The sequence below is a fragment of the Gouania willdenowi genome, chromosome 17 (assembly GCF_900634775.1).
Source record: "Gouania willdenowi chromosome 17, fGouWil2.1, whole genome shotgun sequence".
Taxonomy (NCBI): domain Eukaryota; kingdom Metazoa; phylum Chordata; class Actinopteri; order Blenniiformes; family Gobiesocidae; genus Gouania; species Gouania willdenowi.
In genome coordinates, this window is record NC_041060.1 from 22,996,967 (window position 1) to 23,016,133 (window position 19,167).

The 19,167-nt window shown below is 38.3% G+C and overlaps 2 protein-coding genes across 2 annotated transcripts; one reads left to right on the top strand and one right to left on the bottom strand.

Annotated features, from left to right (window-relative positions):
* Positions 1 to 4,087: 4,087 nt before the first annotated feature.
* iba57 (iron-sulfur cluster assembly factor IBA57) lies at positions 4,088 to 7,710 on the top strand. The gene is made up of 3 exons (XM_028472858.1): positions 4,088 to 4,477; positions 5,871 to 6,199; positions 6,821 to 7,710. The coding sequence occupies exons 1-3, from the start codon at positions 4,170 to 4,172 to the stop codon at positions 7,204 to 7,206; spliced, it is 1,023 nt and encodes a 340-aa protein (XP_028328659.1). The 5' UTR covers positions 4,088 to 4,169; the 3' UTR covers positions 7,207 to 7,710.
* Positions 7,711 to 10,213: 2,503 nt separating this feature from the next.
* Positions 10,214 to 18,665, bottom strand: jmjd4 (jumonji domain containing 4). Its single transcript, XM_028473591.1, has 6 exons — positions 18,292 to 18,665; positions 16,053 to 16,218; positions 13,996 to 14,121; positions 13,022 to 13,289; positions 12,675 to 12,821; positions 10,214 to 10,981 (listed from the first exon to the last, which is right to left on the bottom strand). Exons 1-6 carry the CDS (start codon positions 18,536 to 18,538, stop codon positions 10,646 to 10,648), a joined length of 1,290 nt encoding a protein of 429 aa, XP_028329392.1. The 5' UTR covers positions 18,539 to 18,665; the 3' UTR covers positions 10,214 to 10,645.
* Positions 18,666 to 19,167: the final 502 nt, after the last annotated feature.

A 19,167-nucleotide genomic window follows, 5' to 3' on the forward strand; every position in this document is an offset into this window, starting at 1 on the left:
TAATACGTAACTTACGCTGAACTGCTAACGTCGGGACAAGGATTTGTTCAAGCTAACAGATTAGCGAGTACAAAAGCCTCCTGACCAATCAGTTCTCCTCGAAAATGAACTGCCCAAGAATGGGCGGTTCATGTTTTTGTACACGTTGCTTCGTGAATCGGATCTGACAGGTGACAGGAGAGAAAGAATTATTATGGATTGATGCAATCCTTTCTTGTTCCCAATGACATCCTATAGGAAACATATAGATTTTAATCTGGACAAACCAACATTAGTCAGCTGAGAAAGCCTGCGTGCGTCAGGCGCTCTCTGCCCAATACATTTTTTAACTCATTTATGTACTCATATACGCTGTTGGCGACACTGAGAGCCTCAATCCTGTAAGATACAGATACAGACTGTATAAATAACCAATATTATCCACCTTATGATGTAGGCTGAGCCATATGAATGCAACATAAGAACCAAAGACAAGGTCCGTGTATTAGTAAAGTGAGACTGATCTGTGTCCATTTATTCTCTGATGAATTAATATTGTATAATCTCTCAAACTGACGCATTAATAGTTGTTAATTATTTGCCTGCATTTCCTTCCTTCCTGCTTTTGCTGAAGCAACAGTGTTGTTTTTGGTCTGAATTATTGACTTTAAGTCATCAAATTTTTAAAGAGTTGTTCCTCAATTGTGATGCGAGTTGCTATGCACGTTATCTCTGTGTTTTTGATTGGTTGGCAAGGCAAGGCAAATTTATTTGTATAGCGCATTTCATACTCAAGGCAACTCAATGTGCTTTACATGATAACACATTCAATTGTTTAAAATCAATAAGAACATTTAAAATCATCAGTAAAATCACTTAAAATCATCAGTAAAATCATCAACAAACACATTACATCAACAACATGACCAAAATTCTCGGACGCTGCAATCTCCACCCCTTTTATTGAGTGCGCACTGATCCAGGAGGGAAAACCTTGGCTTAAGTTAACATGTGGTAACCAGCTTTGTAGTACAGCTGCTCTTTGACAGCGTATGTTTGGTTAATTGAAGCCTGCAAACGGCGAGATGTCCAGCACACATTTATCCACCTTCACAGAACAAGCTCCAAAAGTCTGTTAGAGAATCTGTGACTGGTGACATTAAGTTCTTGAGTGGGTTTGGGCAGCTACTTTTTTGGATAACAATATTTGGAAGGGAGTAAGTAAGGTAAGGCACATTTAAACGTATGTAAAATGCACACCTGTCAAGTATCCCGTTTTGGCCGGGAAACTCCAGTATTTTACCCCTCTTTCCCGCCATCTTCCCGTATTAGTATTTTCCCGTAACTATCCCGTATTTCAATGTAATAATAATTAAAAGATGCCTTACTAAACTGAACGCCGTCACTAGCCTCGCGAGAACTACTACCTGAAATGGCCTGGGTGGCAGTTCTCGCTAGATTAGTGCTGACAGCGGCAACAAACCCGGAAACAACTCAGAAGAAAGATGATGGATGAAGACGTTCCAGCGAAAAAAACAAAAAACTCATGTAAATACGTTGTGAAATGTGACAGAGAGTTTACCTTCCTAAAGAGCAGCAGGATGTGACACAGTTACATGTTCTGTTAGATTAATAACTGAGATTTTAACGTCTTCCACAGCGGAAGGAACCATGTAAGTCACCATGAAAAATCAGCCAATCACAAGCTCCATAAATATAAACCGCTTTAAAAAAGTGTTATAGGATGCAAATTCTGCAACAAATGTGTCTAATAAGTCATTAGTGAATACCAGAGAACCACATGAGTGAGCATGAGAAATTAAAAAAAGTATATAATGAAAATAAAATGTTAATGTCTAACTTAAAGACAAACAATGTGAAATTAACTGTAAATATGCAACGTGTTGACTTGTATATAAACTGTAAGTATATTATGGGCGACCGTGGCTCAGGTGGTAGTGGGTTGTCTTCTGATCGAGAGGTTGGGGGTTCGATCCCAGTACCTGACTATGTGTTGAAGTGTCCTTCAGTTGCTCCCAGTGGTTGACTAGGGCCTTGCATGGCAGTCCTGTCCCACTGGTGTGTGAATGTGAGAGTGATTGGGTGAATGAGCTGATATGTAAAGTGCTTTGAGACTGCTTCAGTGTGGTGATAAAGTGCTATATAAATCAAGTCCATTTACCATTAAATAAACACATGTTCATCATATACACATTTATGTTTTTATTTAGGCTGTTTTGTAATTTAGGGCTGGGCGATATATCGATATTCAAGATGTATTGAGTTTTAATTTTATACTTTTATATAGAAAACTATAATATTTCATATATCAATATATATATACTGTATATATATATATAGAGAGAGATATTATAGCTTATTATGTATCAAAATACTAGTTTTAGGAGTTGCTGCTTTTACTTCTCAGAACAACATGTAAAGTTCAGTTAGATGATTAATGAGTGTCACATATTGTGCAACTGTTTGTTAATAAATGTCCCTGTGTGGCATTTAGCATCAGCAAATTTAACCCAGAGTTGTCTTTCTGGTCAGACTTTATTTGACAAAATTATCGAGATTTATATCATACGTTACCATTTTGAGAAAATATATTGAGATATGAGTTTTGATCCATATCATCCAGCCCTAGTAGGAATGTTCACAGCATTTCATTATTAAAAAAGGTTGACCTACCAGATTCTAAGCACATAATTGTATTTAGTAAGTGGTTGACAAGTGGCTATTTCAGATTTCATGTACACCTATATTAAAATATAAGGGATAGTGGAGCTTGGTTGGGCGGGTGGGACGGCTGGATAGTGGGCGCCAGAAAATTTCCCTTATTTTCAAAACCAAAACTTGACAGGTGTGCTAAAATGATCAATTTCCCATTTGCATGCATGAATATTAATTGTATTTTGATTACAAATATAGCAGTTTGGCATACAGTGTGTCGGGGTGACAATGTCTAAGAATGCCTATTTTATTTATACTGTGCTAACCACTAATGTGCAGGTATCACTATAATCTTTTCTGCTGAAAATGATACAACAGGCTTTACAACTGCTGGCATACACTACACACACATGCACGCTCAGATAGATTAAAGGTACGGCTATCGACTACATTTTTAATGGCATATTTGAGTTATTTATTGTTTTGATGCAATTGGGTTTTTTTTTCCTGAAAGAAACTTCAAACTGTGAAAGACACGTCTGAAAATAACTTGTCCTAAAAACATTCCAAACCGGCAGAAACAACCACGAATAGTCTAAAAACGGGAGGATAAATAACAATAACTACACTATGAATGCACAAACGTAGCCTATAGACAAAAATCATTAACACTTGCAAACAATATTTGCTCTGCAGTCTTCAAGAAACAATAACATGTATCCGATGTTTTATCATTTGGACTCATCAGGGCATAATATGGCTGCTAGTAGCTGCTGCTACTTCGATATATACAAATACAGATATTTACAAGCCTTTTCACACTCGGCATTTCTGCCTTGAAGACCGATACCACGTTTACGCAAAAAATATTTCAAGGAATCAAGTGTTCTAACGGTGAAAATAATCTAAATCTCTGTCAGACTCATTGTATGCCAAAGCAAAATGGCAGACAATGTTACCTCTTGACCTTTAAACTCACACGCGAAAAGAACTGAAAAGCGAGATTTCCAAGAGTGTGAAAAGGCTTATTGATAGTCAACCCTCTAACCATTTAATCTATGTATTATTATGTCTAATGTTGTTGGGTAAACTTGTATTGTGTTAAATAAGCAGTTACATTTCTGACTGGACTTTTATCACGTCGCCAATGGTCTTTGTATTTCTCGTATGACATGTTTTGTTTAAAACAAACCAATTCAAAATTAGTTTGTGATGTCACAGTAGCTGTATCACATGACATGGCAGGCTCGCGATCCTGTAGAAAGATTACAAGAAAACTTCGCTTACAAATGTTTTTTGACAACGCCTTTTCATGAGCCAAAAGTTACAAAAAGCATTTATCTGATGGTACTGACTTCTCAGCCAATCAGGAGCTGGTCTGAGGTGACACGGACACACGTGACTCCTCTGTTTTGGAGCATTGCATTATGGGATTTAAACATGGCGTCGTTGACCTGACAACTTGTAGACTGCTTTTGTAACTGTTTTTAAAGTGTTTTCGCTCCGTGCGCGTCATGGGGCTGTGGTGCGCATCCAGAGGCGCGCTCTCGGCCGCCGGACTTCTTCTGTTTAAAGGAGCGCGCTCGGTGACGCGCGTGCGCGGTGTACCGGTCCGCGCGTGCAGCGGGGACTCGAGCCATTCACCTCCGGTGTGTCACCAGCTCCCGCACCGCGCGCTGCTGAGGCTACACGGCGCGGACACGCGTGCGTTTCTCCAGGGCCTCGTGACGAACGACGTGACATTGCTGAGTGAGCGCGCGGCCCTCTACGCTCACCTGCTCAACGTGCAGGGACGGACGCTCTATGACGTCATACTTTACAGGTAAGCCAGTTTCTTTTAGTGAAACTTATATAAAATAAACTTTACAAATTATGAAGAAAATCAAGTAAAAAAGTGAGAGACTCAAATAAGAAAAAAGTTCTGGTTTGGATCATATAAGTCTTATTATGTTTCCATGACAACTAAAAGAAAAAACACAAAGTACTGTACACTGCCTAAATACGTACAGTACAACAACAGCTTAATATTATTATTATTAGGTAATTTTATTATTTTGTAGGCATTCAGGATTTAATTTTATTGTGCTGAGCAATGAACATCGTTGTGCATCCACACACCCTTGTTAAGCTGCTCGAAATAACAATTTATCTTTCTGAGGAATAAAGTGTCTATTTATTTATTAAACATAAATAGCATTTAGAAGGAACTTTACATTTTACATTATAAAACCCCAAACTGCTGTATAGGGGTGAGTATTGGCAAGGGTGTTGCAATACGATACGTATCGCCATACTTGGGTCACGATACTATATTATTACGATACATCGAGATATTCCACACAGTTAATATCAAAACTAAACAGAGACGGAAAATGAAGTATCTGTATATGTTCATCAGAAGATATTGATCATTCAGAGGATAAATTGTGTCAAAACTATTTGCTTCAAAACGTCCTATTTATTATTAGTGTTTTTGCACATTTTCACAGAAAAAATGAAAATACAGTGTTACACACTGGCATCATAAAATAATCTATTTTCACTGAAAGTACTGTGTAGAAGGCTCAAAGTAACCATGACAACATAATGACGGAATTGTAACAACTGTAAGTGAGAACATTAAGGATAAATCACCCTGAGTTATTGATAATGCACAAAAATAAGAAAAAAATCATTCATCCTATTGTATCAGTTTAAACACGGATCTGAACAGATTATATAAAAATAAAATGTCTATGCATATATAAATATTACAGGCATTACACACTGTCATCATAAAATTAAGTGCATCAAACAACCATTGCAACACATTGAAAGCATTGTAACCACCACTGAAGTATTGCACAAATACACAAAAATATTGATTAAATATAAAAAATGAAAAAAAAAAAAAAATCAATTTAACAAAAAAAAAAAAATTAAAAATCGGCACCCAAAAAATTGCGATATATCGTGAAATAGTTTTTTTTTATCCAAAATAAAGGTGAACAAATCTCCATCAGGATAATCAGGATAAGCATGAGCACAAACCAGTTCTGTGGCTCATTCTGAGCAGAGTTTAATGATGGAGAGAATCCACACGTGAGCGCAGAATGAGTTTTTGATAGTGTAGAAATGTGGCACAAATATATCATCATACGTGATGGATGAAAAGGTGTTGTACAAAACGTACAGGCAGATCTTTGAGTATCCAGGATCATTGTTTCTACTAACAGGTTCTCAGAGTCAGATGGAGGTGATGGAGTTTACCTGGAGTGTGATGCCACCATGACAGATTCACTCGTGAAGCACCTGAAGACCTTCAAGATCCGCAGGAAGGTGTCCATCAGCCCGTGTCCGGAGGTGAGCGTGTGGGCCGTGCTCTGCTCACAGTCCAAGCCCGAGCTGACCTCTCCGGATCAAGCAGTGGCGTGGGAGCCCGACCCTCGCACCGCTCTGATGGGACGGAGGCTGCTTCTGCACCGTGATGTCCGTCCCTCTGGCCTGATCCCGTCCTGTCAGGAAGACGACACTGAGAAGTACCACATGCAACGCTATTCCCTGGGTGAGAGCTGGCAGGTTGACTAACACAAACTACCAACATTGGAGTCTTAAAATGTTACCTAGCTGGTCATTTAAAACATGGGGTCGGGACCCCATTTTCTACAACAACACCAAACTTGCCATTTTAACCTATTTATCACTTTTTATTGCCATATTTTTGCTCCTTTTAATGCATTTTTGCTACATTACTCCTATCATCAAATTTCAATGCCTTTACTACTATTTTTTTCCAATTTCAATACATTTTCGGCACCTATAAACTCTTTTCCCACCTGTTGTCGAATATGTTCACCCATTATTGTAACTTTTTACTTTTTCACCATATTTCATGATGATATTTGCCAATTTAACCACATTTACGATTTGTCATGGCCATTATTTGCCTGTCTTTTCACCACTTTTTCTGTCTGTTTTTGACCACTCTAATTTGCAACTTTTAACCAATATCTGTGGTTTTTAGAACCTCATTTCAACACCTTTTCCACCATTTTTGGTCACTTTTAACCTATTGTACGTCTGGGGGGGGGGATCCTCGGTCTCTGGCACCTTTATTTTGGGGGTTGCGGGCTGAAAAGTTAAAGAACCACTGATTTAAAGAACCCACTGTCCTGTGTCTGTGCAGGAGTCCCAGAGGGAGTGAGGGACCTCCCTCCAGGAGTAGCGCTGCCTCTGGAGTCCAACCTGGTCTACCTGCAGGGGATCAGCTTCAGTAAAGGCTGCTACATCGGTCAGGAACTCACCGCCCGGACGCACCACACCGGCGTGGTGCGAAAGCGCCTCATGCCGGTGCGCCTGTCGTCGGCGCTCCAGGACTCTGAGGACGGCGCCGCCCTGCAGACGGTGTCGGGGAAGCCGGCCGGGAAGCACAGAGCGTCGATGGGACGGCTCGGTCTGAGCCTTGTCCGCACGGCTCACGCCAAAGAGACGCTGACCTTACAGTCATCGGACGGAGTCGCTGTAACGTTGGAGGCTTCGGTGCCCCCGTGGTGGCCCAGAGAGGACAGCTGAGTCTAAGCTAATCGTCTTGGGTTTGAATCCCTGCTAAGTGATGGAACTTTATTTATAACAAAGTGCTTCAAAGGAACATAGCATGATCTGTGAGCTGAAACCAATACCATCATTTATCATATGAGATTAATAATGGAGGGAATTAAACTCTGTTTAATCCGAACACACACATTAGTTTTCAGAGCCAGGATTTCATCTCTTTGTTTGTGGCCTTTTTATTCCAGCATTTATAACTTCATAGCAGTGAAAGTCATTAAATGTGACAGCACACATAAAAACTCAGTGTTTCCTTTATAGGTATATAAGCTTTTGCATGTTTGCAGAAATGTTCAAGAACAGCATCAAGATAATGAGATATTTTTTCGGGTTTTCATAAGTGAAAAACTGGTGTTTTAAAATGCCATTTTTTGCATTAACGCCAATTAATTGCATGACAATGAAATTCAAAATACTAAGAAATCCAGTTTATGAAATAAAATTCTGATATTTTCCAAACATCTACACTGACCCTAAAGTTTTGTCATTTTTTAATGAAAATTAAAAAGATTTTTCAAGTATGTTTACAGTCAAACATTTTGATGCACTGTAAGCTCAATTATTGATAAATCAAAAATCTGTGTGAACCTTTAGTGTATCAAGTTTGGTGTCAATTGAGTAAAGATTGAGGTACGAGAAAAAAAAAAACAGTGATGGACTCCATAATTTACAGTAGGTTTAAATGTACAAAAGTGTCTTTATAGTTGGGGCATTTTGGTGAAAGTTGCAAATCTGTAGCACATATGGTTGATTTGTTGTCAATTCTAATTATTTTGAACATTAGCGGCTTGGTGTAGCTCCACCTTTAGGATGACTGGCCTGGCATGGGATTTAGTGGTTTCTCACACAGGGGAAGAAAGATCTCAATAGTTTCCCGTCAGCTTAACAAGACTAGATAAGACAAGATGTGATAGAGCTTTATTGAGTCCATAGGAAAGTCAAACAGCTGCTCACATTCAATAAAACAATAAATACAGTAAATGGAAAACGGATGAGGGTGAGAAAAGAGAAGAAAGGCACACCTTTTTACTCAAACGTGAAGCACGGAGAGAACATGCAAACCCACATAGAGGCTGTGGTACCATCAGTGTTTAAAGGTGTGTGGCGAGGCTCGGTTCGAGAGAGAGATATGAGAGGGCAATTCAGGAAAAGGTTCTGAATAGTAACTGGTAGCAGCTGTAGTGAGGTGACTATTATTATCCGTCATTATAATCCAGTGAGCGGCTGTGACCATGACTCGTACAAATGCTGAGATAACATTTGGTAATACTGTTTGGTTCAAGGACAAAGATAAAAGGGACAAAGATAAATGTGTGTATGATAAGTGAATCCCAGTGTGTCGACCCAACCCTTACCTGAAATCAAGACACGTGACAGGGTGGTAACGACCAGTTTTTGATGGACCTGAAATAATCACCGAATGTGAGGACAGGACACTGAGCAGTTCCCACATTTTTTAGATCAGACGTGTGCAACTGGTAGCTAACTTTGTGCAGCCCTTCAAAACAAAGGACTTAAAGAATGGAGAGAAAAAAACCACAAAACAAGTACACACAGCATCATTCAAAAACACACAAAACAAGAAGAAAAAAATACAATATAGAAAATGACAATAAAAATACACAAAGCTTTAACTCTGCTGCATGTTTAGACCATCACTAGGTATCAAATGTGTTGGAGCAGGGGGACCATCATCTAAAACATGCAGAACAGCAGCTCTCCTGGACCAGACCCAAGCACCACTGGGTTTTGTTTGTTAGCAGAGAAGCACCAATAGTGATACACCAGTATGAAAAACAACAGGCCTCTGTGGGCAGAATGAATAAATGCTACATTCCACCAACACCCAAAGGCTCTAATGTCAGGGCAACACTGACTTTTAGGTCATGTGTTTACTTTTTAGACAAATGTCTCATTAAAAGTGTCAGTATTCATACTCTATATCAATATTATCCACAGTTTGTGTTACAGCAGCAGTTGAACACGGGTTAGGGTTAGGTTAAGAAACAAACACTTAAAACTAGGATTTTAGCAAAAAACAAACTTTTACATAAATCTACATCCATACAAAGCAGTGATTGGGCAACTTTTATCACAGCGGGGGCCACGTGATCAACATTTATGTCAGCTTTTAAAATAATGACCAATCTGAGCATTAATACATAAAAAGAACAAAGGGTTGGAGCGTGTGTTTCTGTTGTCATTTTGTGTATTTTGTACATGTTTGGAGTCATTTTGAGTATTTTTGTGTGTTTAGAGTCATTTTGAGTATTTTTGTGTGTGTTTGAAGTCATTTTGTGTATTTTGTACATGTTTGGAGTCATTTTGAGTATTTTTGTGTGTGTTTGGAGTCATTTTGAGTATTTTTGTGTCTGTTTGAAGTCATTTTGAGTATTTTTGTGTGTGTTTGAAGTCATTTTGAGTATTTTTGTGTGTGTTTGGAGTCATTTTGAGTATTTTTGTGTGTGTTTGAAGTCATTTAGTGTATTTTGTACATGTTTGGAGTCATTTTGAGTATTTTTGTGTGTGTTTGGAGTCATTTTGAGTATTTTTGTGTCTGTTTGAAGTCATTTTGAGTATTTTTGTGTCTGTTTGATGTCATTTTGAGTATTTTTGTGCGTGTTTGGAGTCATTTTGAGTATTTTTGTGTGTGTTTGGAGTCATTTTGAGTATTTTTGTGTGTGTTTGAAGTCATTTTGTGTATTTTGTACATGTTTGGAGTCATTTTGAGTATTTTTGTGTGTGTTTGGAGTCATTTTGAGTATTTTTGTGTCTGTTTGAAGTCATTTTGAGTATTTTTGTGTGTGTTTAGAGTCATTTTGAGTATTTTTGTGTGTGTTTGGAGTCATTTTGAGTATTTTTGTTGTCATGTTTATTCTGTGTGTGTTTAGAGTCATTTTGAGTATTTTTGTGTGTGTTGTCATTTTGTGTATTTTTGTGTGTTTGTTGTCATTTTGATTATATTTGTTGTCATTTTGTGTATTTCTGTGTGTGTTTGGAGTCATTTTAAGTATTTTTGTTGTCATTTTGTGTATTTCTGTGTGTGTTTGGAGTCATTTTGATTATATTTCTTTTCATTTTGTGTATTTGTTTTGAGGAGCTGCACAAAAATAGGGTGAGGACTGCACATGGCCCGTGAGCCACTATTTGCTTATCTCTGATATGAGTGATATTGTCTCATTCTGTACATGTCACTATATCACCCAGCCTGATGCTCCTGCACATCACAGTGTTACAGAGGTGTACGGTTCACTTCCTGCTCCGTCAGAAACTAAAAAACGACCAGGTCGCTTTCCAATTCCATCAAGAAGGTGAAAACATTCAAACATCCCACTGGGAGACATGAGGCAAAGGATAACCAGTTTGGATTACCTTGTACCAGGACTGGATACATGACTTGTGTTCATTCCTGGTAGAGCAGGTGCTGCCCCCTGGTGGACTGCAGGGTGTCGTGGATTTGCTGCAGCAGGCTCTCAGGCTGCAGGCTCAGAGCTGAAGGATCCAGTCTTTTAAAGTCCTCGTTGCAGAGGAGACATTCCAAGATGTGAGCCACTCTCTGAAGATCAAAAGTGGCGTGCAGCGGCCCCAGGGCGCTCAGCGTCTCCGACAGCGGCCGAGAAAACTCAGACAGGTCCCCAGAGGGAGACGAGTTCAAAAACGCCATCCGGTTCTCAGCGATGATCTTCAAGAATGATGCAAACTCGGCATAGTCGATGCCAGAGCAAGCCTTCATGATGACCTGAGGGGCCACACATGATTGTATCTGATCTGAGGGCCACACTATCAACATTAGAATAATGACTGATCATTAGTGCAGGAAACAACAAAGGGTTTACCTATTTTTGTTGTCCTTCTGTGTGTTTTTAGTGTTGTTTTGTGCATTTCTGTTTTAGTTTTGTGTTTTGTTGTCCTCTTGTGTCATTTGTTGTATTCTCTGTTTTGGTTGTAGTTTTGTGTGTGGGTTTTTTTGTGTATTTTTGGAGGCATTTAGTTTTATTTTTGTGGTCATTTTGTGAATTTATCTTTGATTGTATGTATCTTTTTATGTCATTTTGTATTTTTGTCTGTCATGTTGTGTATTCACGCTGTTGCTTTGTGTGTTTTTGGTGCTTTTTTGGAATTTCAATTGCCTTGTGAATGAAATACGCATGTACAAAATAAAGTTCCCTTGCATGGTTTTTTTTGTTTCGAATGGTTAGCTATTGCTATACTGCCATTTAGGGCATCTACTACGAAGATAGATTTCCTCTTATCACACTAACTTCTGGGATTTAATCGGTGTGTGCTGTCCTACGAAGCTGGCTAACGTCTTATGGGGCTAAATCACCATGGTAACTTAGGCTGAACGACTAAACTGGTCGGGACCAGCTTTTGTTCTGGCTAGGATGTTAGCGAGTATGAAAGTCCCGCCTCCTGACCAATCAGATCTCTTGGAAAACGACCTGCCCAATCAAAGGTGGATCATTGTGAACATGTGGCTGTGTGGATCTGATGTGATGCTGACAGGAGAGAAAATATATAGACATCGATGCAATCCTTTCATTTACCAATGACATTCTATAGTATGTCTGATGAACTGACCTACATTAGTCAGCTGATCGGACACTTTCAATAAATAAAAGATAAATGAATGAATTCATTAATTCATGTATTCTGTGGTGATGCAGAGAGCATCAGTACTGTAAGACAATATAAAATATAAATATTGTCCACCTTATGATGTAGGCTGATCTGTATGAACGCAGCATCAGAGCCACAGACAAAGTAAAAGTGAAACTGATCAGTGTGTTTGTTTATTCTCCATTTATAATCTCATTAATTTAAGTACGTATTAACACTCGTAAATTCCTGCATTCATCAATGTTGTTTTTGGTCTGAATTATGGATTTTAATTCTTCATATTTTAAAAGAAGTATTCCTCAATTGTGACGTAAATCGTTCTGCACAGTTTATCGGTGATTGTGATTGGTCTGACGCTGTAATATCCACCTCTCTCACAAGAGCGCGCACGTAGCAGGCTGAAATCAACTCGCTAAACTTAGCGTGTTGTAATCGAGATTTGTAGGACAGGTTTTGTCTGACGGAGAATGTTTGGTTAGGTGAAGCCCGCTAACGGAGATCAATCCAGGATATAATTATCTAGCGTTGCAGTATAGGCCCTTAGTTTGTTTTTAGTGTTGTCCTGTTGTTGTTTTGTGTGATTTTAATGCAATTTCGTATATTTGTGCTGTGTTTGATATAAAGTTAAGAACTGCAACAAATTTACTCTGTGCAGCTGCCATTTCATATTCCTTCATGTTTTGTTTCTTTCCAGGTGAGGGTAAAATAAAATCTTTGCGTTCCACATGCTTATGTTAGCTTACCATGTAGCATTGCTGGCTGAACAGCGTCAAATGGTATTGTGTGTGTGTGTGTGTGTGTGTGTATCCTACCTGGCAGTGCTGGTGCCATGACTCCATGGTGTCCCTCCACTCATCGATCTCCTTCTGCACAGATTGCAGTTCACTCTGCAGGAAAGCCCACATCACGTCTACGTTACAGCCGTTCAACCAGTTATGGTTGATGGAGATGGTGTCTTCCTTTAAACACAGAAGGACGGGTTTAGAAATAAAAGTCAAAGAAAAAACTCTGACTGTAACCTGCTGGGTGACATTAATCTGGGCAAAAATACACAAAGTTACTCCAATAACACAGAAAGCAACAACAAAAACACAAACCATGCTGGTACTTCACTCCACAAAAAAAAAAAACACACACACAAAGGACTCTCCCCCCTCACCAGGTTGTAGACTTGGTGGTGCCAGCCGCTGGGCACGAACACGATCTCTCCGGCTTCCTGGATGATCTCCAGCGGCTGGCAGGCCTCGTCGGAGTGCGGGAACAGACTGCGGTCTGCGAGCTCGGCCGAGGTCACGTCGTAAGGCAGGTTACCGTGTTTGTCTCGCAGGAAATCCTCCTGACCCGGGGGATAGAGCAGCCACTTCTTCCTGCCGCAGATGTTGGCCGACCAGCTGTAGGACCTGAAGACGTCGGCGTGGAATGGCGTCCTGGACATGAAAGAGGACGAAATGAGAACCACGATCTATCCCTACTAAGGCTGCCAACATCAGGATTCTGCATTTCTTTTAATGTCAGTCAGCCTCGACTTTTCTCAGCATTTAACCAAAACCTAGGGCTGTCACTTTATCGCGTTAAATGCGATTAATTGAATACAGGAAAAAATAACGCACTAAAAAAATTAAAGCCGTTAATCGCTTATTATTATTATTATCTGAAGGAGAGGAAAAGCAACAAGTTTGGTGTTCAATAATTGTATTGATCATAAAAGTGTTCTTACTGTTTATGATGTGCTAACTTTTAGCACTTCATATAAACCTGATGTTTGATTTCATTTGTATTTTCTATTATTTGTAGATTGACTAAAGTACACATCAATATTTCCCCTGATGGTCTAAACTAAAGGTGTCAGCATCCCTTGGGAAATGGTTCAAGTCTGCTAAAAACAAACTTTATGAAGCCATTTTGTTATACATAAAAGTTTTGATCTGCCACAATAATGTAATTTAAATGAAAATACCTCAAATTGAGGGTGTTTCTCAGCAATTTTTAGGTGAGATTAAAAAATAGATTCATTACTAATAGAATGAATCAATCACAGAGCATAATTAATTCATGGCACAATATTCCTAATCTATTGACAGCACTACCAAACCCATCTCCTTAGCCTCCCAGTTTGTGCGCTGAAGGTCTCACCACGAGCCTTTGGGCCCCATGTAGACGAAGCGATAGTCGTCCACCTCCAGTGAGTCCCAGTATTCATTGAGCCAGTCGGAGGAGAAGAAGAGCGGTGTGGTGTAAACATTGTGTTCTGGGAAGTCCCTTTGAACGACAGAAAGTCACAGCAATCACTGCAGCCACACAGCAGATGGTGGTTGTCCCGCCCATGGCTCAACCAGATTCTGTTACGTTCTTAAATTCTTTTTTTTTTACAAGTAACCACATACATCTATAAAAGTGTCCAGGAACTTTTATGAAAATAAAGTGCAAGCTAATATGCATGGAGGAGTGTGGTAGATTAATAAGGTCTGATGTGATTCACTGACACAGTGACGTAGTGGGCGTATGTTAGCACAATAAAATGTTTTTTTTCTGTTTAAAAACACAATTAATAAAAACGATACGATTATCATGCAGTGAAGTATAGCATGATGTCACCCAATAGATTTTTTCTTACACCCTTAGTGTGCATGCACGCTAAATGATTGGTGTGATTTTACACATGCGCTCATCAAAACGACTGGAATAGATCAAATGTGTGCCTCCGGTCTTCTCATGTATCTTTGGGAGCAGGAAAATGCTTCAACCATTGAGTGTCATGGTTTGTGGAGTATGAATATTATCTTGTGACTGGTTTGGTAACTACTTACTAACTTCACCACATCAGTGTCGTTCTACACACCTACAGGCAGGGGCGGAGCAGCGGTTTTAAAAGTGAGGGTCACTCCCCATTTAGTTTATTAAATGAATTTAGTAAAACCATGATAAAGCTGTTATTAAGTCAGTGATACACAACATGTGGCTCTTCATGTCTTCATTTTAATTATTATTCTCCAAGAAAACTTTTTAACCCCTTTTTCCTTTTTTTGGCTATTTTGCAACTTCCTTTTTTGCCCCTTTAAAAAAAAAAAAACTGGACACTTTTTTGTTTTTTCATATTTTAGCTTCCCTTTGCTAATAAATATCCCTTTTCCTTCATTTTTCTTGATTCTTTAACCCTTTTTTTTTCCACTTTTCATCCAAATAAGATACATTTTGCCCAATAAACAACACTTGTTTCCCTTTTTCCCTACATTTTGCCTCTTTTTGTTCCACATTTTTGCCCTTTTTCACTATTGTTTGCCGCATTTTGCTCATTTAAGCTATCTTTTGCCATTACATACTAGGGCTGAACGATTTTGGAAAATAATCTAATTGCAATTTTTTTCCTCAACATTACGATTGCGATTTAATATGCAATTATTTTTTCAAGGGCCTCTTGTCATGTATTTTTCAATGAACACAAGCAATAAATACATTTGTTTCATAATAAACAATTTCAGATTTATTTAAACTTTAAATACATATAAAATGTAGATTTTAAAGCACAGGTTACAACAATAAAGCAAACAAATCTGTGGCTTTACCTCTTCAACATACAGTATCAAACTAACGTCACGTTTCATGAAACATGTAAACATGTGGACTGCAGTTCTTAAACGCTCGCTGAACTTAATAGGACAATACAAGACAGGGCGAGAAAAAAATGTAAAAATTAGAAAATTGTGTTTTATGATATCACGATAATATCGCAAATGCAATTAATCGTTCAGCCCTATTACATTCCACTCGTTTCCTCTTTTTTGTCAATTTTTTTGCCACTCTTGACTGCTTTTGGCCCATTTTAGTCACTTTTCACTCTTTTCTTGCTACACTTTTGTGACATTTGGACCATTTTTGCCACCTGTTACTCATTTTTTGTCACTTTAGTGACACTTTACTCATCGCTGTTAACTCCTTGTTTATCTTCTCTGAATGAGGGCTTCGTCAAATGGCTGGCTGTGATTGGCTAGATCAACATTCAATCAATCTAACTGGACCAATACGTGATCAACAATGAATCCCTCTGTAAAAAATGAGGGGGGGTGCATTTTTGTTTTTATGAAAGTACGAATGTCGCATACCCCACGGGGGATAGACACACCTGCCTGCAAGACAAAAACTCAGGTCTCTGTTCTTCTGAAGTATGTGGGAGTCTTTAACCTTTTCTGTACCTGGACATGTGCCAGTCCTTGAGGTAGAGGCAGCCGCGAGGCGAGGAATGTCCGTTCTGGATGTACTCCCTCCAGTAATGGACAAACTCCTTGAAGGGCATCACCTGTTTGGGGTTGGCGTTGTACTCTTTGGCGTTGCAGTTGGCCACAGGAACGGGCGTCTCATCTGTGACCCACAGGACAGGAAGTGTCAGTCATTTGTTTCCCACATCACTGACCAGTGTTTGCGCTACAGTAAAAGCTCCACCCCCTCAGTGACAGAGAAAGTTATTCTCCTGCCATTGACTAGTGACTAATTTGCTAAAACATCAGATCGTAGTAAAGCTTGTAAAACAAGTGATGAAACTAAACCGGTGCCTTATGTTAACCAGTGACTGAGTCTGAGTATTAGCTGCATGTGTTTAACAGTGAATCATTGGATCGAATGGACGCCAGCTCAATCTGTTCAGCTCGTTTCACTGCAGTTATAATGTCACAAATTTCATAAATACATCCTTATTGACTTTCAGCTCTTTCTGTGTTTTTATTGAATAAAACAGGAAATGTATAATTTTGTTTATAAATGGACAATTTTGAAAGCAATTCCCAAGTTACCTGAAACACTTTAACAAAGAACGGAAAGAGTTCCTTTCATCATCAGAACCACCAAACCTAACCATTTCATACGGTAGCCCGAACCTTAACTTTAGCCCTTAACCAAACCATTTCATACGGGTCTTTCCATGTCATTCCCCAAATGGCCAATGCACTTCTTCTGTCTAAAATATTCCAACATTTTTACCAATTGTTCCCTAATTACTCAATAGTCACACTGTACATTTTCAGTTTGATCGGATTAGGGCTGCAGCTATCTTTTTGGAATCAATTAATCTAGTATTTTATCGATCGATGAATCAGATTTTTTTTAAGTTTTTAAGCAACCAAAACAAATAATGTATAACTAAAATGATGTGGCTGTAAAATTATCATGCATTCGGCTTTTATTTCTAAAAAAAAATAAATAAATAATTATTACAACTCCAACATTTGGCTCCAAAACTAAGCCCATTTATTGCAATGTAACCATTTAGTGTTAATAAGTACCAGTGCCAACAATTAAATAACAATATAGTCAAGTCAACTTACTATAAAACATGTAAAAGATGAATATTTTTTGAGATGTGGACAAAATAGTGAGGTGTGTATGTGTTGATTTTCAAGCGACCTTGTTTTTCTTCCACTTTCAGCTTCCAATATCTAAGGAACTGCATCACATAGGAAACTGATATTTGGTATAGTAATACAGCTTCACCTACTATCTCAGAATATACAAAAAAGATCTGCTATACATCCTATCTGCCAGCCCCTCAAATCTGGAAATAAGGGTTTCAGGCACAAACATGTTTGGACCTCCAATTCAATTCAATTCAATTAAAAAAAACTTTATTTGTCCCCGGCGGGCAATTCAAAGTCACCCAGAGCAGTAAACATTACGGCTATACAAAAACTGTAACCAAAGTGGGAATATTAGAAAAAATCTGATCTCTGTTTTAATTTAGAGTATAAATATTACTTTTTCTTTGGATATTAAACTATTTGTATTTATGTGACTCCTTCGTTTTTATTTTGGACCACAACATTGGGTTATTTCACCACTCGCCGTTATTGAAAATCCTTTACACGAGGCCGTTGTAGCTTTCCTCAGTGTCTTAAAATCATTTGTTGTTTATAAGTTCTTCACTCAAAAAGTATTCATCTGATCAAACTAAAAAAGTACACTGTGCCTATTGAATTATTGAACAATAGGTTAAAAAATCTGATTTTTTTTAGACCAAAGTGCGTGGGATGTCCTTAAAATGTGTTGAAATGACATGGAATGACCCTAATATCAGTTAATAAAGAATTATTATCACCCAAGAACTACCTAAAAACATTCAAACCATGTTTAAACCTTTCCATAAATATATTGTCTTTCCATAAATATATTGTTTAATTTTAGTGGCAGTGATGAAAGAAAGTAACTCTTATCAATAGAAGTTTAACTCTTATGTGAGGATTTAGTTTAGAATAAACAGTCCTTTTATATTACGTATTTAATTTGTATATGCTGTTTATGGAAGAATGAAAGAGGAATAATTTTAAATAAATAAATAAATAAATTAATTAATTAATTAATTAATTAATTAAAAAAAAAAAAAGAATACAAGTGAGAAAAAAAAAAGAATACTAATTCAAATAAAATCGGATGAAATAGAATTACCGAAGTCCCGCAGCAGAATGCTGAGGTTCGGCCGTCCGTTCTCGGTCACCCAGCGGCTCCTGCAGCTCCAACTGTCGGTGAACCTCCGGGAGAAGACGCACGGGTGGTTGGTCCGAAGGTACCGACTGAAGAACCGGGAATAGCTCAGATTCTGGTCTATGTAGTCCACGAAGTGGCAGGAGAAGAACGGCTCATAGGAGCGGACCGGGACCGGGCTGCTGCAGGCTCGGTACGCCTCCCGGTCCATGGCAGCTGAAACGACCCAGAGACCACCAGGAGACGTGGGTTCACATATCCAGCTCTTTGGGTTCTGGTTTCGGATGTGGACCAAACCTGGCTGCTGTTTTTCACCAACGGAACCTTTCAGTGTGACAGCGAGGTTTCCAGTGAGGCTGTAAACATGGACGGACACTTCCGACCCAGACGAACCCAAACCTTTTAAAATCAAATCAAATGATTTTTTTTTTTCCTTTTTAGTTAATTAGTTAATATTATAAAATATTAATATAAAGTTAATTAGTACTTTAAAAAGTTTTTGTTTGGATTTTTTTGTTTGTAAAATAATATTTATTTGCGTAACTTTTATGTGAGTAATTATGAGGAGTAAAACTTTCAAAAATTATTTTTTTTAATACGCGTTTACTGAAAGATGCTATTAAATTTTCCGTCGGTGTTTTAGAAATAATTCAAATTAAAGTTTTTTTTTTTTTTTTTTTTGTGTGTGTGTAATTAAATATTAATTATGGAGATCATTTCCCCAAATAGAAATTGGTTCATTTGACTTCATTCTAACTGTTGTTTTTCCGTTTGCTTTTTGTTTGTCAACGAAATTTGTGATATTTGCGTATTAGTCACCTTTTTTTTTTTTTTTTTGTA